The 22796-nt window shown below is 52.4% G+C and overlaps 1 protein-coding gene across 1 annotated transcript in view; it reads right to left on the reverse strand.

Moving 5' to 3' along the window:
• Positions 1-2671: 2671 nt before the first annotated feature.
• HS3ST4 (heparan sulfate-glucosamine 3-sulfotransferase 4) overlaps positions 2672-22796 on the reverse strand; it is a gene marked incomplete at both ends in the record, with an annotated part of 55534 nt that continues 35409 nt past the window's right edge. Inside the window, one exon of the mRNA XM_080618824.1 lies at positions 2672-3308. Coding sequence (XP_080474950.1) covers positions 2672-3308 — 637 coding nt within the window. The remainder of the gene's footprint in view (positions 3309-22796) is intronic.

A 22796-nucleotide genomic window follows, 5' to 3' on the forward strand; every position in this document is an offset into this window, starting at 1 on the left:
TAAACCTCTGAACTTATGGCAGAAAGAATGGGAGCGAGAGACGGGCACGGGCAGGCCCAGCACCCCCTGCACCCCGCACCGCTGCAAACCATGCGGTGACCCCTCTTGGGGGCTGCAGTGCACCTTGCTCCAGGGCCCTCTCCCAGCGGCAGGACTGAGCCCCAGATGTGACTGTGCTTCGTCCCAGCGCAGGACAGATGCTCCGGGTCCAGCCGCACACCGTGACTTTCCTACCGGGATGCTTCATCGAGTCGTAGTTCTCAGACAAAAATGTGGTTTCAGATCTCCTGTCCCTTCAGTGAGGGGCACAATGGGAAGAGTGACAGTGGCTTGATGGCAGCTGGGGACCAGAGGTTCTTCCCGGGAGAAGCCACCCTGAGCTGCCCAGGGAGACACAGGGCAGAGCTTAGACCAGACCACACCAAGGCTGGGGCATGCAGGGAGATCTGCAGGGTGGGGATGGGGCTTCTCGGGGGCTCTTCAAGCTCAGAGAGACCTTGCTCAGAGAAAAATTGCTCCCGGTTAAGCTGGGGACGGGGGCTGAGGCAGTCCCAGCTCTGGCCATGAGGTGATGCACAGTGCCATGCTGCGGTCACATGCAGCCAGCAACCTGCCAGGTCCCGGCCATGCCGTGAGCTGGGGCAGCATCTCCCAGGGCCAAACTCCCCCTCTGCACTGGCAGGTTCTGCTCAGCCGCGGTGTCAGGGCTGCAGCGTGCTGGGAACAGGCAAAGATCTCTGGATACCCCCTGGTGAGGAGCCTGGACACTGGTCCTCGGTCACCCCCTCCCTCATCCTCCACTGAATGCATCGAGCAGCTTGCACCGAACTGTGTCACAACGGTTTTCACTTCGGAGCTGATCTGACATTTTAATAACATGTGAAACGCTGCAAAATGATTCCTGTTACAGACTTCCAGTTTTCAGGTAATAATTCGGGGATTGTGGGTCTGTGAAAAACTGTGTTGTGTCAGGAGATGTTTTTAAATCTAATCATGCTAACGGGAACTGACGTGATGTGAGCAGGGACCTCGCGGTGCCCCTCCAGCATGGCCCATGGGCTAAATTGTCCAAATGGCTTCAGCTCTGTCTTTCATCCAATCCAAGGCACCAGCACCACTTCATGGTGTAATGAACCACACGACAGGCCGCGAAACCCAAGCAGGTTCAGCTTGTTACCCAGAAAACAGTGATTTCATTTGGTTAGCTGGCTCAGGAGGGATTTCTTGCCACCTTAATCAAAACTGAGTCTTTGTCATCCCACAGTGATCTCACACAGCATCTCTGCTGCTTCCCAACAGCCAGGGGCCAGCCTCTCGCAAGGGGGCAGGACTCACACACAGCCCCAAGAGGCATCCTCACCACTTCTTAAAACAAAGCAAGCAGCCAGCAGTATTGGAGTGCCCTTAGAAATCACCCCTACGAGGGGAACATTCAGCAACAGCAGCTCCGCATTTTCCCTGTTTTTCCCTCCCTCTGTTTTCCCTCAGTGATGGGGATGGGAACAGTGCTGCTGTGTCAGAGTGCTGCTGGCTGCTCTCCACTGGTTCCAGCGTGCAGCACTCACCATGTCACTGGTGGATCCTGATGAGATCTGGGTTTATTCTACAGCTTCTACCAGGACTGCAAATTTGGTTGACTTGGCCATTTCCAGTATAAAACACACACTTTTTGTGCAGAGCAGTGCTCTCCCTGGGAATCCATTGCTTCTCTGTAATTGTGAACTAAAGCTGAGCGCTGCCTCCCCGCTGTGCAAGCCCCTCTGTCACCGACAGGCAGGAGAGCTCTCGTTTTCAGTGTGCTAAGGGCAGTGCCAGAGGCCCCACAGCCAGCCCTGCCCAGGCCCTGCGCTGGGGCTGTCCCCATGGCTCTGCCTGCAGGCACCCTGCCATTCCCACCAGGAATGTCTGGCTCCAGACCTTGGAGCAGGGCACAGCACAAGGAGGGAGACCTGGGGACTACCCAGGTCTGATCTCCCTGAGCATCCCAGCAAAGAGGAAGGGCTCCCTTCCAGCAGTGGAGATGCACCCATCAGTTGGAGGAGAATCAGGCCCAGGCGTTTTGTGGCACTTGGTAAACACTTTTAGTGCAACAGGTAATTGGAACATCTGGTGCAAATGAAGCTTCTGTACATAGTTCCCCTGCAGCATAACTGGCTTTATTCCTTCCACACATAAACACCAGTGTGCATGTGAATGCACGAGCCCGGACTTCAACAGATCTGATGCTGCCGTTTGGGCAAAACTAAAAGCCAGGACAGAAGAAATCAAATCTATGAGTTTGACCCCATGCTGCTGGGTTTTGGGCCACCCTCCTGCTCAGGCAGCCCCGCAGGAGCTGGTCCTGCCTTGCCTGGCTGCGAGGAGGAACCAGCAGCATAATGCGGACACGAAGCATCCCAACACTCCGAGGAGCCCCGCGCCCTCTGCCTCCTTCCTCCCACCAGCCCCTGGCTTCTCATGGTCACAATGGGGAGAGCCCAAGTGCAACCTGAGGTTTGATGCCACTAAGGTTTCAGGGCTGGAAACGTGGGGTGGCTTTGGCAGCAACCCCGACAGCGCAAGAGCCTTGCGCTCACGATGCTGAGCCTCCAACCCTGGGTGAGTTTTGGGTCTCTAATGATGATTCACACCTCAAACGAAAAGAGCATGTTTTTGTCCTGATTTTGTGGCTCTACTTATCACTCTCTTCCTGCTCCCACTGGAAATCCTGGCCTGTCATTTGGTAAAACATGACATTGAAGGGTTTGTAAAACTTCCGCAGTCTGTGGATGACGTCTGGGTCTATTTTGGGGTGAGTTCGACCCTTGGACTTGCCCAAGCACCGAGGAGCACTGCTGTCCTCTGGCTTCTTTAGGCAGGGGAAACCCTTGGTCTTATTAAAATAAAAATGTTTCTCTGTCACAATCCTCTTGAGGCCTAAGAAGTCCTGGACCTTGGCCATTTCCCCAGCCGGGTCAGTGATGAGCCTCTCGCCACTGACAAAAAGGATCTGGGAGAGAGGGAAGTACTGGAGCCAGTTCTCCAAGTGCAGGGCATAGATCCCGATGCGGATGGCGCTCCAGGAGGCATCGATCAGCCCCAGGGTCCGGTTCTTGAAGGCCAGCACCTCGAAGGTGGGGATCTCTGGCTTCTTGGAGAGCGTCTGTGTGTAGTCCGAGATGGCGCGGGTGACTGGGTTCCGCACCACCACGATCAGCTTCGTGTCCTTGGCCATGGAGTGAATGCGCCTGGGGGCCTCGTTGGTGACGAAGTAGCTGGGGGTCTTCTCCATGGTGATCTGCCCGTCCAGCGTCTTGGGCATCACGTTCCTGTGCAGAAGCAGAGGAGGGATGTTAGCGAGGGGCCGGGCATGGGGGACACCTCATGTCCCTCCTGCCCTGTGCAGGCGCTGCTGGGGCCATCAGGATGAGGGATGCTGCGTGCCTGCGGGCCCCAGTGACCAAAGCACTTCTGGCTTGGCTTCTTCTTGGACCCTGGACATGGTGGGCACCTGAAGCAATAAATCAGCCTCAGTAACACATTATACAGTCAATTCGCCATAGGCATATGTAGACAAAAGTTAATTGACAATAAACCTGTACAATACCTGTCTGTTCAGCAAGCCATCTGCTTCCATTTGCTCAATTAAGCCTATTCACTTCAGAGCCTTGTACCAGAGTGGTGCAGTTAGGATTACACAAGACCTTTTTGTTATGATGACATGCTTTTAAATGTCTCAGCTAATAAAACTTAATACAGAATAAGATCCCTTGCTTCTAGTACAATAATTAAATTTATTTACTATCTTGTATGTGAGAAAGAATGACTCTTCTTTTATCTCTAATTCACATGCTCTGTCAATAATTAATTGCTGCTGGGTTTTGAGCTTCCTGTGCAAGCACTTTTATTAGCCAAAAGGAATTTGCCTACTGGATAAATTAGCATAGCAAGACTTTCCTGGATAGCATATTACCATACTGTAAAATGAAACTGCGGCGAGATAGCATTTATATCTAAGAAAATGAAGAGGTAAATGCTCATCCCAGCTGCCCCCAGTTAAAGATTATCATAGCAAGCAGGAAGGTATTAAGTGATGTCCCTGGCAAGAGCATTAGAGCCTCTTTCACACCTCCTCAGGGTGCTGGAGATGCTGAAGAGTTGTGCCAGGGGCCAAGCTCCGGCTTTGCATGTGCCATGGCCATGCACTGACTGCTTCTTAACTGAGTTATAGCAGTATTTTTATCTTGAGCTCACCAAGTGCTCCTGCACAGACGCAGCCCCACAACCCCTGTTTGTTTAACCTGTTGTTGGCTGGTTTGCCCTGCAGATGGGGTGCCTGGGAGGCAGGAGGAGGAGCGGTGTCACTGCTCCGGGAAGCACTGATAGCACTGGCCAGGTCTCCTGCAGCAGACACAGAGGATGGCGATGCTCGGGGTCTTACAGCATTATCCCTTCACGTTGCAACTATTTTTAGTACAAACATACGGTGAGGGAACAATGTGAATAGGCTGGAAATGGTTCTGTAAGAGCACCTTGGGCACCGGTGGCTGCGGTGATGCTGACGTCAAACCGCCGAGCCCCAGGAAAAAGCCATTTCAGGAATTACACAGCTCCAGTGAGGCCGGGCCCAGCTGGCTCTGACTGCCAGCCTTGCCTCCTGTGTGTGGCTGCTGCCCAGCCTAAGTGAAGGGGCTTGGGGCTGCCACAGGGCTGCTCGTGCCATCAGTGTTTTGGGGTGAAGATGCCAGCAGGGTCCTGGCATCCTGCAGTCACCTCTTCCCTATTAAAATACCTCTCTCTGGGTCCTGGCAATGGGGCTGTGCTGTGAGCAGGGCTGCAGGGCTCCAGCTCACCCCTTCCAGCACACCCATGGCCAGGCCCTCCAGCATCGTGTCCCACCGGAGCTGCTCTCTGGAAGTGGAGGGTGTCTGTGCTCCGGGTGAGCACTGCCACAGCCTGAGCCCCAGTCCCTGCCCCGACGAGCTGCCAGGACAGTGGGAGCCTGTGGGGAGCAGCAGCCAGTGCCTGCGGCTGTCCTTGGAGCTGGGAGAACCTGTGGAGGAGTGCGGCAGAGAACTGAGGCCAGGGAATGAAGATGCTTCTAATCCAGTGACTTTGCCCAGGGCGCTCCAAGAACAGGTTTCTATTGAACCATTAATTACCAAAATCAATGTGTTCCTTGCTCCACAAAATAGTTATTTTATCATCAGTTATAGGTAGCAATTTGTATGCCTTTCCTTCTTAACGGGTTCTATCACAAGCTGCAGACCACACTTTACACTGCTGCTTGCTGTCCTGTGCTAACAGCCAGAGCACATCCCTAGTGCCAGTGCTGCCAGCCTGCGTGGACACAGGTACCACATCCTAGGTAGTGGCTGGGGGTTTTCTGGCCAGGTGCCTGTCCTTTGCACCCATCAGTAATGGGAGCTCCTAAAGGACCAAGGATCTCTCAGTCTCAGTGGACTACTCTGCCTGTGCTCCTTTCCTCCTGATTCCTGCCACTGAAGATTTAACGAAGTTCCAAAGCAGAAAGTGTTAACATTGCTTCCCAATCTCTGTAGTTAGTGGCAACTCTAGATGCAGTTAACAGGCACATTAACATGCACAAAGGTGTCCAGTCCCGCCGGACCCATCTCTGCTCGAAGACATCAAGCAGCAACAAGGTCCATTAATTTATCCTGCAGGGCTCAGGCAGTGTTTCTCCTTTGTGCTCTGTATTCACTGCTGGCCTGCTCTGCGAGGATGGGAGAATAGAGCTTTCAGCCTTTTCTCTTTATCCCAATCTTCATTTTACAGCACAGTAAAGCCTGACAGGGCTGGACCAGCTCTGATGCTCCCTTTGCCAACAGGAATACTGAGGGTCTGGGTTCACAGCAGGTTCTTCCAGGCCAGAGGCATGTTTGATCATGAGCTGATAATGGGGGTGAAACTCCGGGCACCTGGGGCTGTTCCTACTGCTGCTGCTGGGAGCTTGGATCAGCACCGTGACACATGAGGGTGAAATGGGTCCAGCAGGATCACTGGGCCTGTGGCAGGTGGCACTATGGGGAATGGGAAGAGGCAGCTCTGATTTTTGAGTGAAGAGGGCATCAGCTGAGGCAGCAGCAGCCTGGGTAAAGCAGAAGGAGCAGTATGCAAAGTTCTTCTACCTTGCAAATGGAGCTGGACTGCCAGGTGAGCACCAAGCACCAGTCCCCTGTGGTGTTTAATTACCCGGACACCCGCACACTGTTGTGCTGCCTTAGACAGGGTAAGCTGTTTTCCTGTGCAGTTGTCTGAGCAGAAGGAGGGACCAGCAGAAGCAGAACTGGCTGGTGGGTGCTCCTCTGAGTCAGACACAGGCTGTCAGCTGTCAAAACGGGGCGACCACGAGATGCTCAAAGCTCTGCTGGATTAGGAGCGAGGGACTCCCAGACAAGAGGGCTCGAGGGGGCCCTGGCTGTCGCCAGCTCTGACCCTCTGCATGGCGCAGGCAGCTCTGCCCCAGCCCCGCAGCGCTGCCTCCACCAGCACAACTGCTCTGCTCTAGGAGCTGGGGGAACGCGGGCTCCGGGTTAGTTAACACCTCTCACCGGTACTCAGCACCTCGGCTGCAGCGTGAGCCGGGCCGGCCGCAGCCACTGCCTGATTGGTGACTGTAACGCTCCCTTGAGCCTGGTCTCTCTCCCAGCTGACAAGATGCTGCTCTGCGAGTAAGTGCCTGTGGGCTCTAAAACTAAAAGCTCAGAGCAAACGGGGCCTGGCTGGGCCCTGCCCCTTGTGCCCATGCTCTGGCTGTGCAATCAGAGGGTGTTACTGATGGCATTTGTGCTTCATTTGCCCCTTCTCCCCCTGACCAGCACCTCCCTGGCACTCGGAGCCTCTTGGTGCCCAGAGATGTGGTACTTTACTCACACAAGCCTTCATTTGCTCTGCATCATGGATTGTGTCTGTGGTCTGTGGGGTTTTAGATGACAGTGCTTCAAAAGAGATGAAATCACTCAGAGTTCAGAGGCAGTTCTGCTCTCTCCTCACCCCTGCTGCTGCTCCAGCCCATCCCAGCACTGGCCAGGGCTGGGCGACAGGAGCAGGGTCCTGTCCTGCAGGCACTGCCATGCTCCAGCTGCCCCTTCACAGGCACTTCTGCAAACAAGGATTTTGGTCCTCTCTGCTCTATGGTCAGGGCAAGATGATTGTCTTGCCTTTAATATTGTCCTTACTGAGTTTTGCCTTTAAATTATGGTTTCAATAAACTATTGCAAAAAAAGCCCCAAACCTCTAAGCCCTTTCCCTGTAGTGGGGATGCTTCAGACAAGACACTGGAAGCAAGTTGTAGTGGCTGATGTTGAAATATAAAACAAACACACCAGGGGTTTATAAAAGAAGCACGAACAAACTATTAATTACAACAGCCCCTTCAGATGATGTTATCACAACAAACAGGAGCCAAGGAATTGCAGAGCTAATAACCTGAAAGTGTTGCCACATTTACAGACCCCGTTTAACTCCATGCTCAACAAAGACAAATAGGTAGAGAGGTTGCCACTGAGGAGAGACAGCAGGGAAGGAGCGATCAAGGAAAAGAGGAGGAAAAACAAATTCAGCTCTTGCTGCACAGTTTTAAGGATAACACTGGGATCTGCAATGTGTCCTCAAGACACCCCTGGCCCTGCAGAGCACCACAGCTGCTGCGGCTCTGGGATGTGCACGCAGAAAAGCTCTTCCCCCAAGCTCTGCCCTGTTTCAGAGTTACTTTAAGGTGCTGCCCTTCCTGGGCAGGCACAAGGGTGCCTTGCTGAGCTCCCACCAGGCACCAGCATCTGGAGCCTATCAGAAAAAAGAGCCCGTGAGCCCTGCACACATCCTGCTGCATTCACCCATCCCACTGCACGCATCCTGCTGCACGTGTACATCCCACCACATGCACCCATCCTGCTGCACACAGTAGCTGCTGCCCAGGGCACAGCAGAGAACAATGCATGGCATCATCAGCTCCTGCTGCTGAGGGTAACAAGGGTGGTAAACCCGGAGAGGCCGAGCCCCTGGAAGGGCAGGAATACCCCTCAGAGCAGTTAACCTTCACAAAGCTGCTCCCACGTGCTCTGCCCTAATTGCACATGTGTTGACAGAATGCCAACCAGCTCCAAGCACTCCTGCAGGATGCAGTGCTGCTATTGCTCTCCTCTGGTGGCTGCTGCAGAGCAATTGCAGTGCCGGGACAAGGCTTTGCTCCTCAAGTGGACTCCATAGCCTCTTGGACACACTTTGGCTTTTCTTGCAGCATTTCTTTCCCTCCTGAAGCTAGGCTGGTTGACGAAGAGTCATGGACATGCTGCTGACCATACCTGATGCACCTCTGCAGAGCAGTGCTGGAATAGGACACATCTGCTCATGGCTCTGCCTCTGGTCTCTACTTACATCCCACCCCTCTCCATCACCTCCCACCTGAAAAAAGGGGACAATGACAACAAGCCCCAGTAAGGAGCTCCACCACCCTCTGGCATCAGCAGCTCCATCACTCATTTGTGGGGACAGGCCTCATTTCTTCATGTTGTTGGTAGCAGCATCTCTGTGCTGTGCCATGTCAAAATGAAACTTTTATTGCAGTTCCTGGGCTTGGATCCAGAACTACCTGGTCCTCCAAGCAGTGATCGAATATGCATTATCGGGTGCTTGCGTGGGCCTTTGGTATTTCACACCTTTCCTGTTCATCCCCTGGTGCTGTGAGTTGGAGCAGAGCAGGACCAGGCTGGGGCCCTGTGTGCCCCAGCTCCTGCAGCAGGATGGGGACTCGCTGCTTCGGCACGTAAGAGCAACCCCATGGCTCCCGGCCTCCTCTGGCTCGTGGCAAAGGCCAGCTCGGAGCCCTCATTGGGAAATGTGCTGCAGTAATTGTTCTTAACCGCCAGCTTCAGAAAAGCTCTTTATTTTCAAAGGATACGTTTTATAAATCTGTGAATTTGCATGTTGCCAAAATCCCCTTGTGCTTTATTTAAATCCAGATTATCTTGTTTATTCCTTCAGTCACAGCTGTCATTTATCTCTGTGTAGGCAGCCTGCTCATGGTGCCGCAGGTTTCCCGCAAGCCCACTCTAAAGGAGCCTTTGTTGGCTGGATTTTCATCTTCTCCACAAGCGAAAAAAGTTCTCAGCAACTCCCAGGGCCGGGAGGAGCAGAGGAGGACTCTGATTTGCACAACTGCTGCCCGAAAGAGGAGATGCCCAAGCAGCGAGACAGTGTCACTGCCCACGGAGCTCGGCTCTGCTCCGCAGGGTGCAGCAAACATCTGCTTTTGTCTTCTGAGAAGGCAAACATGAAGTCATTTTCCCTTTTATTATTAACACATTCCAGTGTAGCTGCCTGAGCTGTCAGCTGTGACCTGCCAGTAATTCAGCAGCCGTGGGACGTTGAAGGGGAGAGTGGCATTGCAGCCGCACGCTGCAGCGTGCATTAAAAGCAGAACCTATTTGCTGTAAGCCCCCAAGTCAAATCTCTTGTTGAATTTGCTCAAACATAAATTTACAGCTGAATTTACATAGGTTTAATGTTTTATAATCTTTTTGCTCTTTGAATCTATATTCAAGACTGAGTGCATTAGCTTAGAAATATTGTGCTTAACGCTGAAAATAATTTTAATCTCTCCAAAGTCCAATCCTTTGCACATCACTAAACCTCGGAATCCAATCCCTTCTAATAAGAGACACAAAACTTGCATCTGTCGCTGCCTAATAGATTCATACTGCTCTAATTCAAATGGCTTGCACATGTCTGTTAAAAACCATTACACAAATTGCAAAGCACATTCAGAAAAGCGGGTGCCAGATCAGACTGGGGCTAAAGCAAAACAATCTCCCCCGGGGGACTTACTGAGGGAGTTCAGTGGTTAGCAAGCTGGTGGCTGTGGGAGAAGGGGCTGAACCACCCTTCTCTGTGCCTTGAGCTCTACTCTTGCAGGACTTAATACCTCAAATTGAGGGCTGCCCGGGACTCTTGGTTTCCATCACCAACACAAGCAGCTTTCCCCACCCCCAAAGGTTGCAAAGCCATTTGGTGTTCATGCAGAACACTCATGAGGGGTAGGTTGAGATCCAAGGGCACTGCCTTGCTCCATGCCAGCCACATCCCTGCTGAGCTCCTCCTGTGCAGGCCTCAGGAGCTCAGGACACTGCAGCCAGAGCAGGAGCAGCCCCAGCTCCCACTGCAGCCAGGGAATAGGGATCAGCCAGGGCTTGGGGGCATCTCAGGGCCAAGCATGGGGCTGCGCTGCCCTTCGGGGCCACAGGATCCCTCCAGGGCCACCTGGACCATCCCTGGGCAGCAGCATCAGGATGGATGGAGAAGAGCCCAGTGTTGCCATACCAACACAGGTGCTAACGGTGCTGACTAACTGCAGGCTGATCTGATCCCAACGGAAGCATCGAGTTGCTATGGTAACCGAGATGCCAAATTGGAGATGGTGCCAATAGCAAAGTTATCCAAACAGAGGCAAGCGTGTGCAGCAGGGGCCTGGCCCCAGCCCTGCTGAGGCTGCTCCTGGGCAGATGCACAGCTTGGGACACTGCGGAGCCTTGGCTGCATCCCAGGACTTCCATTCCATGGGGCTCCCCTGCTCCCTCCTTTGCTCTCCTGCTCCTCCACCCCTGCTTCCCTCACAGACATGGCCAGAGGGGTCTGTGCCTCTCATTGCAACAAATCCCAATGGAGCTTCCACTTGGAGGAAGGATGCCACCCGCGAGCATCATCTGAGCCGCTCTCCCAGACACTGAGGAAGATGCCCTTGGAGCAGTCTATTTCTAATGTGATTTTTCATCATCTCACCCAGTCTGGAGTCCAACAATGGTGGTGAAAGGGATTCTATGTCTCCACAAAATGCATAATCTTTAACAGCTCATTGGCATCTTTTTAGGTTGGCCTGGATAACAAGTTTGTCCTGAGAGCCCACTATTGATTCTGTCAGGGATTCAAAGGTTTTATAGGCATTGCTCAGGATCTCTTTAGTACTTGTACCTTCTTAATGGCTCTCATTGCCAATAGGACTGAAAACATCCCCCTGCTCACTGGAAAGTGGCTGAATCCATGCCAGGAGACAGAGCTACTGCCACTGGAGCGTGGCCACCCTCCATGGCCAGCAGGCAAGTGTCCCAGCAGCCCTGGGCACGGAACACGTCCATGGTTCCCCTGATGGAGGTGGAGAAGATACCGGGGCTGGGGACTGAGGCGGGCGAACCTCACTCAGGAAGGCTCCTCTCCTCCTACCACTCTGCAACTAAATCAGTGGGCAGGTGGCTGAGTAGCAGACAAAAATATAAATATGCTCTGATTTCACTGGGACCATCTGGCTCATGCATGATAGGCGGGTAAGAATGCTATAATCATGGAGCAGAGAACTAAGCTGATCCATTAAAGTCTTTTAGCTGAAGCAACTATGGAACCTGTATTAATCCAGCAATGCTTTGTGAACAAACATCACAAGGTTAGATCCATTCAGCTGCAATTAAAAATAACCCTGGCTGTTCAGGCTGGCTTGGATAGCTATTACAGCACTATGCTCCCCAAAGGCTCTCACGTATATAGAATGTTGATGCTCACACAATGCAATCTGAAGTTATGATCTTAGTGCTAAATCTTGCTTTCTTCTGTTCTTTCCTCAAGTGGATCTCCTCTGGGATATGGCTGTTGCCTTGTGCTGAAATCCCTTTGCCCATCTGACTGCACAGCTCACACGCAAATTGGAGCGTCTCAGATTAGACAGTGCTGCTGTGATTTTACTGCCTTCTTAATGGGGGTGCCCTTAACCAGCCCCTTCCTCCTCAGCAGCCACAGCGAATGCACGGGGCTGTGCTCGCTGCCCTGGCCTGGCCTAGCAGCTGACCTAGGAGCAGCCCCCGGAGCGCTGCAAGCTTCTGGCACAGCTGGAGGCACTCGGCACATCTGCATTGGCACATCTGCACTGGCACACACCACCTCAGGGGCTCACAGCCATGGCCCTCAGCACCGCTTGGCTTTGGCTTTGCAAAGGCATCTCAGTGCTGAGGATGAAGACGTGTGCTCAGTGTCACATTGTTCTACCGGGGATAAATTTGGCCCAGACTCTCCAATTTTAGCGTATGATTTATTGCTGGTCAGTGCTGAGCCATGAAACAGCTTGTGAAAAAGGCTGGAAATGCCTGTTCCTAACCCCACTGCAGTCAACACTGTTCTGACTAAGCCTCACTACTGTTCTCTACGGCAGCACTGTGATCCTATTCTCTGAGAATCTCTCAGTGTCATCTCCCAGGTTTAATTGCTGTATTAATCACAGTTACAGCTAAGCAGCACTAGTGAGCGCCCTGCCTCGCACACACTGGAACAGGGACTCCCTGGCAGAACCTGCCTCCTCTGATTGAGGATGTGCAAGTCAAAGAGGTCTGTTCTAAGACCAGGCTTCCCTTCAGCATATGGGTAAAAGTCCCTTGAGTGAGCTCATTCATTTCCCACTGTCACAGGAGAAGGGAAAAGACCTGGATGCCCATGACTGTGTGTAAATCCTAGGGCTGAGCAAGCAGCCAACCCAGAAAGCAGCCCACCCGCCCCACGGACTGTGTGAACCACATTGAGCTCCACACTCGAGGCAAGTCTTGCGGAAGAAGTTCAGGCAGTTTGGGGAGCAAACAACAGGCATTTAATGAGCAAATACAAACTCACTGAAAAACTGGGGTGTCCCAATACCTGAGTCTCAGCCACAGGCAGCTTGCTGTGCAAAGCGGGTCTTCCAAAGACTGAGGATGCTTCCATTTCTCCCAGCACACCCACAGGTAGAAGAGGCATCAGCTACATGGAATGCTGACACACATGTTGGATGGCGCCTGCAGGACACAAGTCTCCTCCAGACCAGCAGGCCCAGTGCACCTTCTGGCAGCAGCCCACGGCAGAGCTTCCATTCACACTCGCTTGGGAAGAGCTTTTCCCAAGGTGGAGCTGGCCTCAGACATGCACCAGCCAGGCCCCTCTGCCCTGAGCACACCGGCGCGACTGCCCGGCACCCCTGCAGAAGTGCTTCCAGCCAGCGCCGCCAGCCCTTGCTGGTTGCTAAGTAATATCTGTGGAAGTTTCAGGACTGTTAATAATACATGCCGTTGATGTTGCAGGAGATGGTTCCTGGAAAAGCCAGTTTGATATGGAAAAGATACAGCTGAGGAAGGGTGTTACAAACAGTCCAGTCCACATTAAACACTGATTTGACTCAACTGGGTGGTTCAAACCATTCCTGTTTCCCAAAGACGGTCCCATCCTGAGAAGGAACACCATGAAACTAGACTATTAAAATGTATTAGTCTGGAGCTACCCATCATGAGGAGTTCTTTTTCATCTTCTGGAGAATTTACTTCTACCATGAAAAACACCCTGACAATAATGGCTGCCTAAGTGAAAGCACTGCTGCTGTATCATGCTAAAAGCTTTTCAGGGAAAAACAGTAAATAAATTCCACTCTTCAGATGTATCTGGATGTTATCCTAACACAGTGCCAGAGTAATAGGCGAGCCATCAACAGCTAAAAGGCTGGGAATTGTTATGGAGGGACAACAGAGGAGCGGTACCTGGAGAACAGTTGAATAACAGAAGTAATCGTGCACATCCAGCTGCTGACTTCTCGCACCGCTGGCAGTCAGGAAAAGGAGATGGACTCTCACCCCAGTGGCACAGAAAGGTCTGATATGAAGCCACCGGTCCCGGCTGGGCAGGGGCCAGCAGCCAGCCCTGAGCTCAGCCCTTCTGCGGCTTCAAGCCCTCATGAGTCCTTGTTCAAATTCAGCTGTAGACAAGATGGGTCCATGCAGGGCCATTGGTGCCTCAGGCAGAGCAGCTGAATGCAGGGGGACAGAGACAAGGAGGACAGGATCGCACAGGAAGGGGACAGCAGATGCTGGAGGTAGCAAAGCCAGTCCCAAATCCTTCCACATATGCATGAGGTGGCCAGATCTTCCCAATTGCACCAACCTCCACTGTCCAAAACACAACATCCCACTTTTTAATCTACAGTGGGGTAGGCCTGCATCCTGGGGCCCAGCACTTGCCCTGGGCAGAGCTCCATTGCCCTCCCTCGCCATCATCAGGCAGTGGTGAACACCACTGCCCCGTCCCCCTTCACCGCCTCTTCCCTGCAGCTCCTGATGTGTCCCGCTCTGCGCCATAGCCAACCTGGCTGTGTCAGCTCCCAGGTCCCCAGAGCACCCTGGAGGCATTGAGAGGGGGCACTGCACCACCTTGGTCCCAGCTTCAGACAAGCCCCACGGCGGCCAAGGCAAACCTCAAGTGACTGCCAAGCACCGCACAGGTCTGAGACTCCCTTTTCCCACCCCGGAGCTGCTCTTCACTGCTGAGGGCACAGCTATTTATTATTTGCTTCTGCCGATTATTTTGGGGTTTAAGTTCATTTATTATGTATGCAAAAATGGTAATACACTGGCATCTGAATGTCTTTTAGGCATACAATATCCTTATTATTCAAAATGTTTTTTCCTCCATAATTGAATGGTTTACCTTATTATTACTTTATGTTAATGACCCAGCATTTCCATTTTTCTATAGGATGCTTAATTGTAAGCAAAGTGCAATCAGAATCAGAGATGCCATCTGTAATTGACAGCATCATAATAACGGCGAGCATCGCAGGAACAAAGTACCAAAATAAACAGCAGCGGAGAAAGGCGCCTCTGAAAACACCCGGGAAGCTGCTCCGGGCTGGGACAGAGCCTGGCCGTGCAGGATCCTCACCCTCGGCAGTGACAGTTTGGGCATTAACACAGATCGAGTGCTATTTATATCAGTTTGTACATTTAATCAGTTTTTTTGCAGTTTTCAGCGAGATGTGAACTATATCCCTGTCCAAGGCATTTGGTTCAAATCAGCTGAGACAGAGAATAATCAAGATTTATGATTCTCATTCTGACTTGGATCACACAGTCAGTGCAATCGGTACAGCGGAGCTTCCTCTCCGAGCCCAACTGACATCCCTTCACTCTCCCTTGCAGCAGTGATTTAACGTCCATCTCGGGAGCTGTCAGAAGCTGCTGCAGCTCCAGATAACGGCAACTCCAGGCTTCTCCCCTCTCCCCACTGCCGGCAGCCGCCTGCTCCCCTCCCACCCAGCCAGGGGCTGCTTGGCAGAAATCAATAAAATAGCAATTGCCAAATAAAAGGGATTTCATCTTGTTTTACCTCTCAGTACAGCTTAGGGCAGCCAGAAGGCAGAGCCTGTGGCGTGCCTGACCTTTCCTACATAGAGCATCCTTGCTTGGGGAACAGCATCGCAGATCCCGCACAAGCCTCCAGCACCCAGGTCACCTGCCCCACTGCAAGTGGAAGGGGCTGGGGATGGAGCGAGTCCTGGGTCTGCAGCAGGGAAGGGCCCGGGAATGGCTCAGGAGGCAGCTTCCAGCAGCAGAAAGCGTTGTCAGTGCTTGCAGCAGACAGCTCTATTTCCAGTGGCCAGAGCTGTGCTCTCCAAGACCTCGGCTGGGAAGCAAATGTTTAGATAAAAACTAAATGATCCAAAAGCAACTCTACTAAAAGCAGCCAGGTGATGGGAGCACAGTGGTGGCGGGGCTGCTTCCAAGCCATTTGCAGGCAGCCATGCCATGCACTGCGGGCTGACTGTGCTGTGCTGGCCTCGGCTCCTGGGATGCTGCTGTGGGCTCTTCCCTGGGCATCTGCTCCTGTCAGTGCAGGAAGGACACGAGCCCAGGCCAGGCAGCTCAGTGACAACAGCGGAGGAGGCTTCTGGTGCTTTTGTGCCTGGAGAGACCCTGGAGGCTATGTCCGTATCACGCAGAGCTGGGCAGGATCCCTCCCTGGGCACCACAGCCCAAGCACCCCCATGATAAACCCCATCTCTTAGGTCTGGCTCATGACAAGGGAGCACCACGACCCCAGCAGGAGGCTCAGCAGGGTTGGTGGAATAACTGGGGTGATGGGGGCTCTGTCTTGACTGCAGCAGGAGAGGGCAGCTTTCGCTGTGCACACCCTCAATACAAAGGCAGAGAAACAGGCCCACAAGCAAAGGAAAATAAAAGCTGCTTTCTTGCACTGTGGAGGTCAGTACAGGTGCCTGCTAACGTTATGTTTTCTTCAAGGTTTGTTTAACCATCTTCTCCCCATACACATACGCACTATGTGCAGCACAGCTTAGATAGGCCAGGACTCTGTTAAATTCACATATGCAGTATAACATTCAAGTAAGTGAAAAAACAGACTGATGCCACCCCAGTCAATAGAGTAAACAACTCCTGGTTTGGATAAACAGAATTACTAGTGCTGCAGAGCCCTGGGCAGCACTGCACCCTCCGATTAGTGTAAATGCTAAACACAAACCAATTAACACTCTCTAAGTCTGCTTATCTCATGTCACTTAGTGCTAAAATAAAGCCTAACACTAAATACACATATTGATTTAGCCATTAAATCCAGCACCACTCAAAATAGCTCATTATATTACTGAGAAACAAATAAAGTCACCTTAATTTTCAGAACCTACTGTATTATGAACAGTGACTTAATTGCTCCATCGAGCACCAGGGGCTTAGTGCTGATACTGAGGAGAGCCCGATACTACTTGGCTTGAAAATGAAACCAAGTAGGACCAGAGGCAGAAGGGACAAGAGGACATCCCTGTGCCTCTCATGGCAGTCTCACTGTGGAGACACTCAGCATCCCCCCCAGTGCTGTGCCATCAGCTCAAAGAGCCAAGATATAAACATGACCACTGAGAAGAACACCATTGCTGGTACAAGACACCAGTCCTGGGCATCCATTGGCTCCTCTAAGGAAGAGGCTCACCACAGTCCTGTCAAACACTCCATGCTGCTGGTGCCACTTCCTAGAGCACAGCCAACACTGACAAAGCACTAGACTCAGTCCTGAGGAACCAAAGCTACTTTGGTTTCACTGGGGGTTTGCATGCCTGTTAATTTAGGGACTACTGGAAGCTGGTGTGTGGGAAGTTGATGATGGGAAGAGCCCAGCTGGCAGCATCCTGCCCTGACGAGCACCAGGAGCAGGCAGGGATAGGGGGTGGGTGTTGTTTACATTCCTGATTACAAGAGCTCATTCTGGCTTTGGCCCTTCCGCAGGCAAGGTTAATGGGATTGAGAGCCCACAGCTGCCACAGCACCAAGTGAGGAGGACAGGCAAGGGCCAGCAGTATTAACCAGCCAGGAGTGATGCAAAAAATGGTTATCTCAAGCTGTTTGGAGGCACGGATTAAAAATAAATCTTCCTGAGTTTAATATTCTGCCAGTCAGCTCCTTTTTGTAGGTGGAGTCTATTAAAAAATTATCTTTCTGCTAAAATGCTAAAGTATTTCTGACATTTAACAGCTTGCTTTAAGCAAAAAAGTGCAATAAATACACGGGAGAGCTAATTAGCTCCAGTGCACCCAGCACCCAGCCCGTCACCAATAAGCAATGCGGTGTCAGCTCACCAGTGACCCCCGCAGACCCTGGCTGCCCGAGCAATGGTGCATCTACTCCAGTCTGCCTGTTCACCCAGGCTAACTGGGAAGTTCCCACCAGGATCCAGCAGCAGAACAAAACCAGACAGAAACTGAACATTTAGACCCTAGGGTACCAGGGGAACATGTGCTGTAATTTGGCCTCTGTACTTCGAGGTACTTGGTTTGCTGCAAGATGCAGAACTGCTTGGCAATGTAGTCTTCTCAATAAAAATTAATGCTTTAACAAGAAGCCAAATAGCTACAGCTAATGTACTTCTGAATGAGATCTAAATTTTATTCATAAGCATCAGTGTCAGGACTAAAATAACAGTTTTATGGACACTATGAGCATAAACAGCTCTGCTGATTCAAAAACAGAAACTGCACTTCTGAATGAATCAACTCATTCATTTGGAACAAAAGCATCATTTTAAATACATGCCTCAAATAAAAGAGAAAGCCAGAGACAATATTCTTCTCATGAGCCTGCTTCCAAGAAATGCACTGCAGAGAAGGGAAACAAGCTCCTGGCGAGGGGATGCTGATTGGGAATATGCTGGGGAAAAGGAGCAGAGATCACTCAGAAGCTGTCTGGGACATGGCTCTAGGTGGGGTAGGATGGCATTCCCCCCTCCCCCCGCCCCGAATCATCTGTATGTAGAAAAGAATCTCAGATGGGGAAGAACAGGGCTGTGGTGCTGTGGAAGCAGCCCTGAGCTCCAGCGTTCAGGACCTGCTGGCTGTGATGCCTGTTGAAATGGCTTTCGTTCCTCTGGGCTGGATTGCACCATGTTTGGGTATTTCTCTAGAATCTTGAACACCAGGTATTGGGAAATCAGAATGAAGTTAAAGAAAAAAACAATCCCAGGGCTGTGGGCATCACTCACTGATGTGTGTGAGGATGCACGGAGCCTCTGAATGTCCCTCCACATGGATTTGCAAGAATGCAAGAGCATCTGCATGGATGGCTGTACACATGCAGCCATAGGAGGGGATGCAGGATGTATGATACAGCAGCAGCTACACTAAATTCGTGTCTCTGGAGAAGCATAATACAGAGGAGATGACTGTTCCTTGCAGATGTTTCCAGGCACTGCTGGTCCCTGGCCTTCATGCTCTACCTCTGTCTGTGCTGTCTTCCTTGCCTTCTCCCACTGTAACATGCTGTGGTGGTTCCAGGAGCTGATGGTCACAGTATGCATGGATGAAGGCAGCTTGGGCATATTCCCCAGTTTGGGATCCTTCCTATTGCCTTACCTGTCATTTCCAGATGTGCCTTTAAGTGGCAGTGGCCTGGGCAGGGCCCTGTGGTACATTGCACGAAGGGCTCTCCATAAGCTTAGTCTGGATCTTGCTGTGAATATTGATAAGCACAGATAGCCACTGCGAGCCCAACAAAGCAGTTACCAGTGCAAGTTAAAAACAGTGCTAAAATGGGAAAATGTGGAAAGCTGTATAACTAACTACAAGGTTTTTAGAGAAATACATCTCGGAGAATGTGCTCATTACAGGCAGGAACGTCAGGCAGCTGTCAGGCACTGCTCCGACATAAAGAGAACTTGATCGACGTGCATGACAGGATGAGATAATGATGGTCATCTGGGCTGGTGGCAGTTCTTGTGCCTCGAGGCCTGAAACAAGGGGCTGTGCACTATGGCCAGCTCTGCCGAGCGAGGGTCGTGCTCCCGGGGCAGAGGAGCTGTGGCCAGGGGACAGTCACCGGGGTGGTTTGGCTGGGCAGGGGAGATGGTGCACAGGGATGGGGCACACAGGAAGCTGAAACCTTGAGCCCACACTGCTCATCCCCTGTGAGGAGCATCCTGTGGGGACACGGCTCCTCCCGGCCACCCTGGCCAAACCCCACCAGAGACCCTGACAGGACGGGCCACGTCCTCTGATGGTGTCCTTGATGGGGACACCTCGGGGCACCTCATCCCCCAGCACACGATGTGGCACGTGTGTGCGGGCTGTGGTGGGACCACGCCAGCCAGAAGCACTCCAGAGCTGGGCTGAAGATCACATTGTGCATTCAGTGAGGAGCTGTGAGCTGTCTGAGCTGCTAATGAAACCGCAACAGGCTCTGGACAGTTTGCTTATTTTACAAGGCCAATTAGGGGCTGTGCAAGAGGAAAATGGCCAGTGGCCGGCACCCCCCTCCTCTCACCCGGCTCCTGCAAGTGAGAACAGGACCAAGCAACTGCCATTGACATTGAAACAGCCCGGGCAAAGAGATCCTCACCCAGTCCTGAGCAGCCAGAGCTCCTGGCAGGATGAGGCCAAGCACAACCCTCCTGCCCCAGGCAGACCCTGGTCTCCTGACTGAGATCCGGGGTAGCTCTCTGTGCCGGGAGCCCAGCTCCTGCCGCTGCTGTGCTTCCCGTAACTGGGGTAATATATCTGTGGCCACAAACGAAAGATCAATATTTATTTAACACACACACACACACACACACACTACCCTTTAGAGGCCCTTAATTGTAAATTAATCATCATTAACTGACAGTAATTGAACATGCTGAAAGCTGCGATCACGGCTTTCCCCACAGAGGGAGGCCCTGGCGCGGCTGCTGCGGCGGAGGGAGCAGGATGGAGGTGGGACGCTCGTGCTTTAGTGCTCCCTCAGGAACGGCAGCATCCTCCAGACTGGACACCCCCCACGGCCCCTGTGTCCAGCACAGGGGCTGAGGAATGCCAGGACTGAAGGGACTGTCCCAGGAGAAGAGCACATCAGGGATGTGCTGCCGCCTGCCCTGGGACTGCAGATGGTCCCAGGCAGGGGAAACACATGTTGTGTTGTTATGTTATCTTATGTTATGCTATATGTTATGTTATATGTTATATGTTATGTTTGGTATATGTTATGTTATGTGTTATGTTTGTTACATATGTTGCTCACCAGCTCATGGCGTGCTCTCCGCAGGAGGCACAGCTAACGACAGGCTCCAAGCCCAGGGGAATGCCTTTCCCTGGGGAGGCAGAAGCTGCAGTTTGTTTCTTTCCTGATTTCACAGAAACATAAACCAGAACTGCAGGTGCCAGCTCCTCCTCCCTTGGCTCCGATAGCTCAAGGCCCTGCCGTGGGGTGGTGTGGGAGAGCAGCGGGCAGAGGCTGCAGGAGATGCCTGGTCACCAGCAGCAGTGATTTGGAGCGTGATGCTTTCAGAGGAACCTGCACACTGGAGGCTGTTGAATCATAGAATCATTTAGGTTGGAAAAGAATCATAGAATCATAGACCGGTGTGCTCCCCAGTCTGGGGGGCTGGAGCAGCTCTGCATTTTTGTGTTACAGTGATGAAGCGACAAAACATGTCAGTGTGGTGGGGAGTGGAGGGAGCGCGGCAGGTCTCTGGTGCCAGAGCTGCGCAGGGTGAGCAGGCAGAAAGAAATGCAAATTCCCTTTCTGTAAGGACAACAGTGGCATGAGCCCTGACTGTATTAAAATGCAGAATTATTTCAGGGCCCTTTGTTTAGCTCAGAGCCTGGAGATAATTTATGCACAAGGATGGAGCAGTGAGGGCTGTGCTCAGCCACCTGGCACTGCCAGCATTCCTTGGCTCCTGCTCCTCGTGTGAAGGCTTTCCAGCTCTGGAAGGGAACAGCTGGGAAGCCCACAGTCCCCCTGCTTGTTCTTGCTGAAGAAGTTTTCCTGTCCCCACATCTCCTATGTACATCTTCTGGGGACCAGACCTTTAACATAGAGGCTAATTAAATACTCACTAAACAGGCTGGTACACTGCTCCGCCATGACTGCGCCTTTCCCTCTCAGCATCCCTTCGCCTGCTGCTTTCCCTGCAGTTCCCTTAGGATAGGAGCAGGAAAGTGGCCCCTTGGCACTCTGGCAGAGGAGTCGATTGAGCAAGTGAGGACATGGGCTCCCGGCTCCCTGCTCTGCACTGGATGCGAGCTGCAGCTCTAACATGGGAGCATTGACCCTGCATCCACCAGGCTCAGCAGTGCCACTGGGTCTGCCCCGTGTGCACTCAGGATGTGCAGTTCATGGACTTTGCAGCCCATTAATTCTATTTGGATTTGGAGACTCATAGCTGGCAATCTGACCCACTGCAAGCTCTGACCAGAATCGGGGGCTTGGTTGGCCCTTCTGCAGCTTTGGCCTCTATATATTGAAGGGAATCAGGCAGGAATTGGCAGAAGAAATCCCAGAACCTGGCATGGAGATGACAATTAGTTTCTTATGATGAAATAAAGCTCAGGGGGATGCAGTTAATTCACCCAAGTCAGGACTCCAGCATGCCCAGAGTAACCATCCTGGTCTGCAGCAGAGAGCTGGGCATTTCTGGGGGGACCTGGAGAGCATGGAATGGGGCAGAGCCAGAGGCAGGCAGAGGGGAGAGGAAGATGCTGCCCCAGGTCTCTGAAGGGCAGCAGCAAGCACAGTCACTGATGACCCAGCTGGGGGCAAAGCGGCACAGCCCAGGAGCACAGGGGGGCACCAGGGCAGAGGTATCACAGCGGGCACCAGTGCCAGGCACTTCACCTCTGCCCAAACATCATTGCTAAGGCAAACAGAGGCTCCAGGAGCTTGTTGGCAGGGAGGTTTATTGAGATGAGGTCTTTCCATCAGGTTGTGTGTTCTTGTTTTGTGGAGCTTAAACTATTTCCAAGATCAGGCTGGATTAAATCCTTGACTTGCACTGCCATCCAGGAAGTCTTGGCTAGGCTGATTTGCATTTTCATCTGCATACTAATGCTGGGCTTCTAATCAGCACAAAAACCTTCCCAGCTCATTGGTTCAAAGGTAAATGTCTGCAGCAGAGAGAGCAGGGAGGAAGGCTCCAACCATGGCTCCACCAAAACCTTCCCCTGTGCTGCACGTACGGGATTTGCTGTATCCTGACTGACAGAACATCAGGGGCTCTGCCGCTTAATCCCGATGTGCACGTCTGGCATCAGGATGTGCACTGCTGGGGCTGTGTTTTGAGAATATTAGAGTGTGTTTGACACAAGGTCTGGCTTCACTGAGCCAGGTTTATCACCTGATGAAAGCTGCTACACCCAGACGTTACAAGCAGAGCAGAGGGCTGGCTGTCAGCAGGGGATGGAGCCAGTGAATAAATGCAGAACCTCTGCAGAAAGCAGGGGCCCTGGCGCTGGGAGCACGAGCGTGATGCTGCTGGGGCATGGACGGGAAGGAGCTGGAGAAGCCCCAAGGTGCGTGGAAGGGAAATGACCACAATCCCGCTGCAAATGGGTTTGTGCCGTGAGCATCTCCATTCCACCCAGCAGCGCTGCTGCAGTGCCTGCCTGTGCGCTGTCCTGCCCGAGGCAGCCGCCCCAGGGACTGCGTCCCACCATGGCTCTCATGCTGCTAGCACAGGGCAGCATCGTGCCACCCCTGCCCTGGCCTGAG

The sequence above is a fragment of the Psittacula echo genome (assembly GCF_963264785.1).
Source record: "Psittacula echo genome assembly, chromosome: 5".
Lineage (NCBI taxonomy): Eukaryota > Metazoa > Chordata > Aves > Psittaciformes > Psittacidae > Psittacula > Psittacula echo.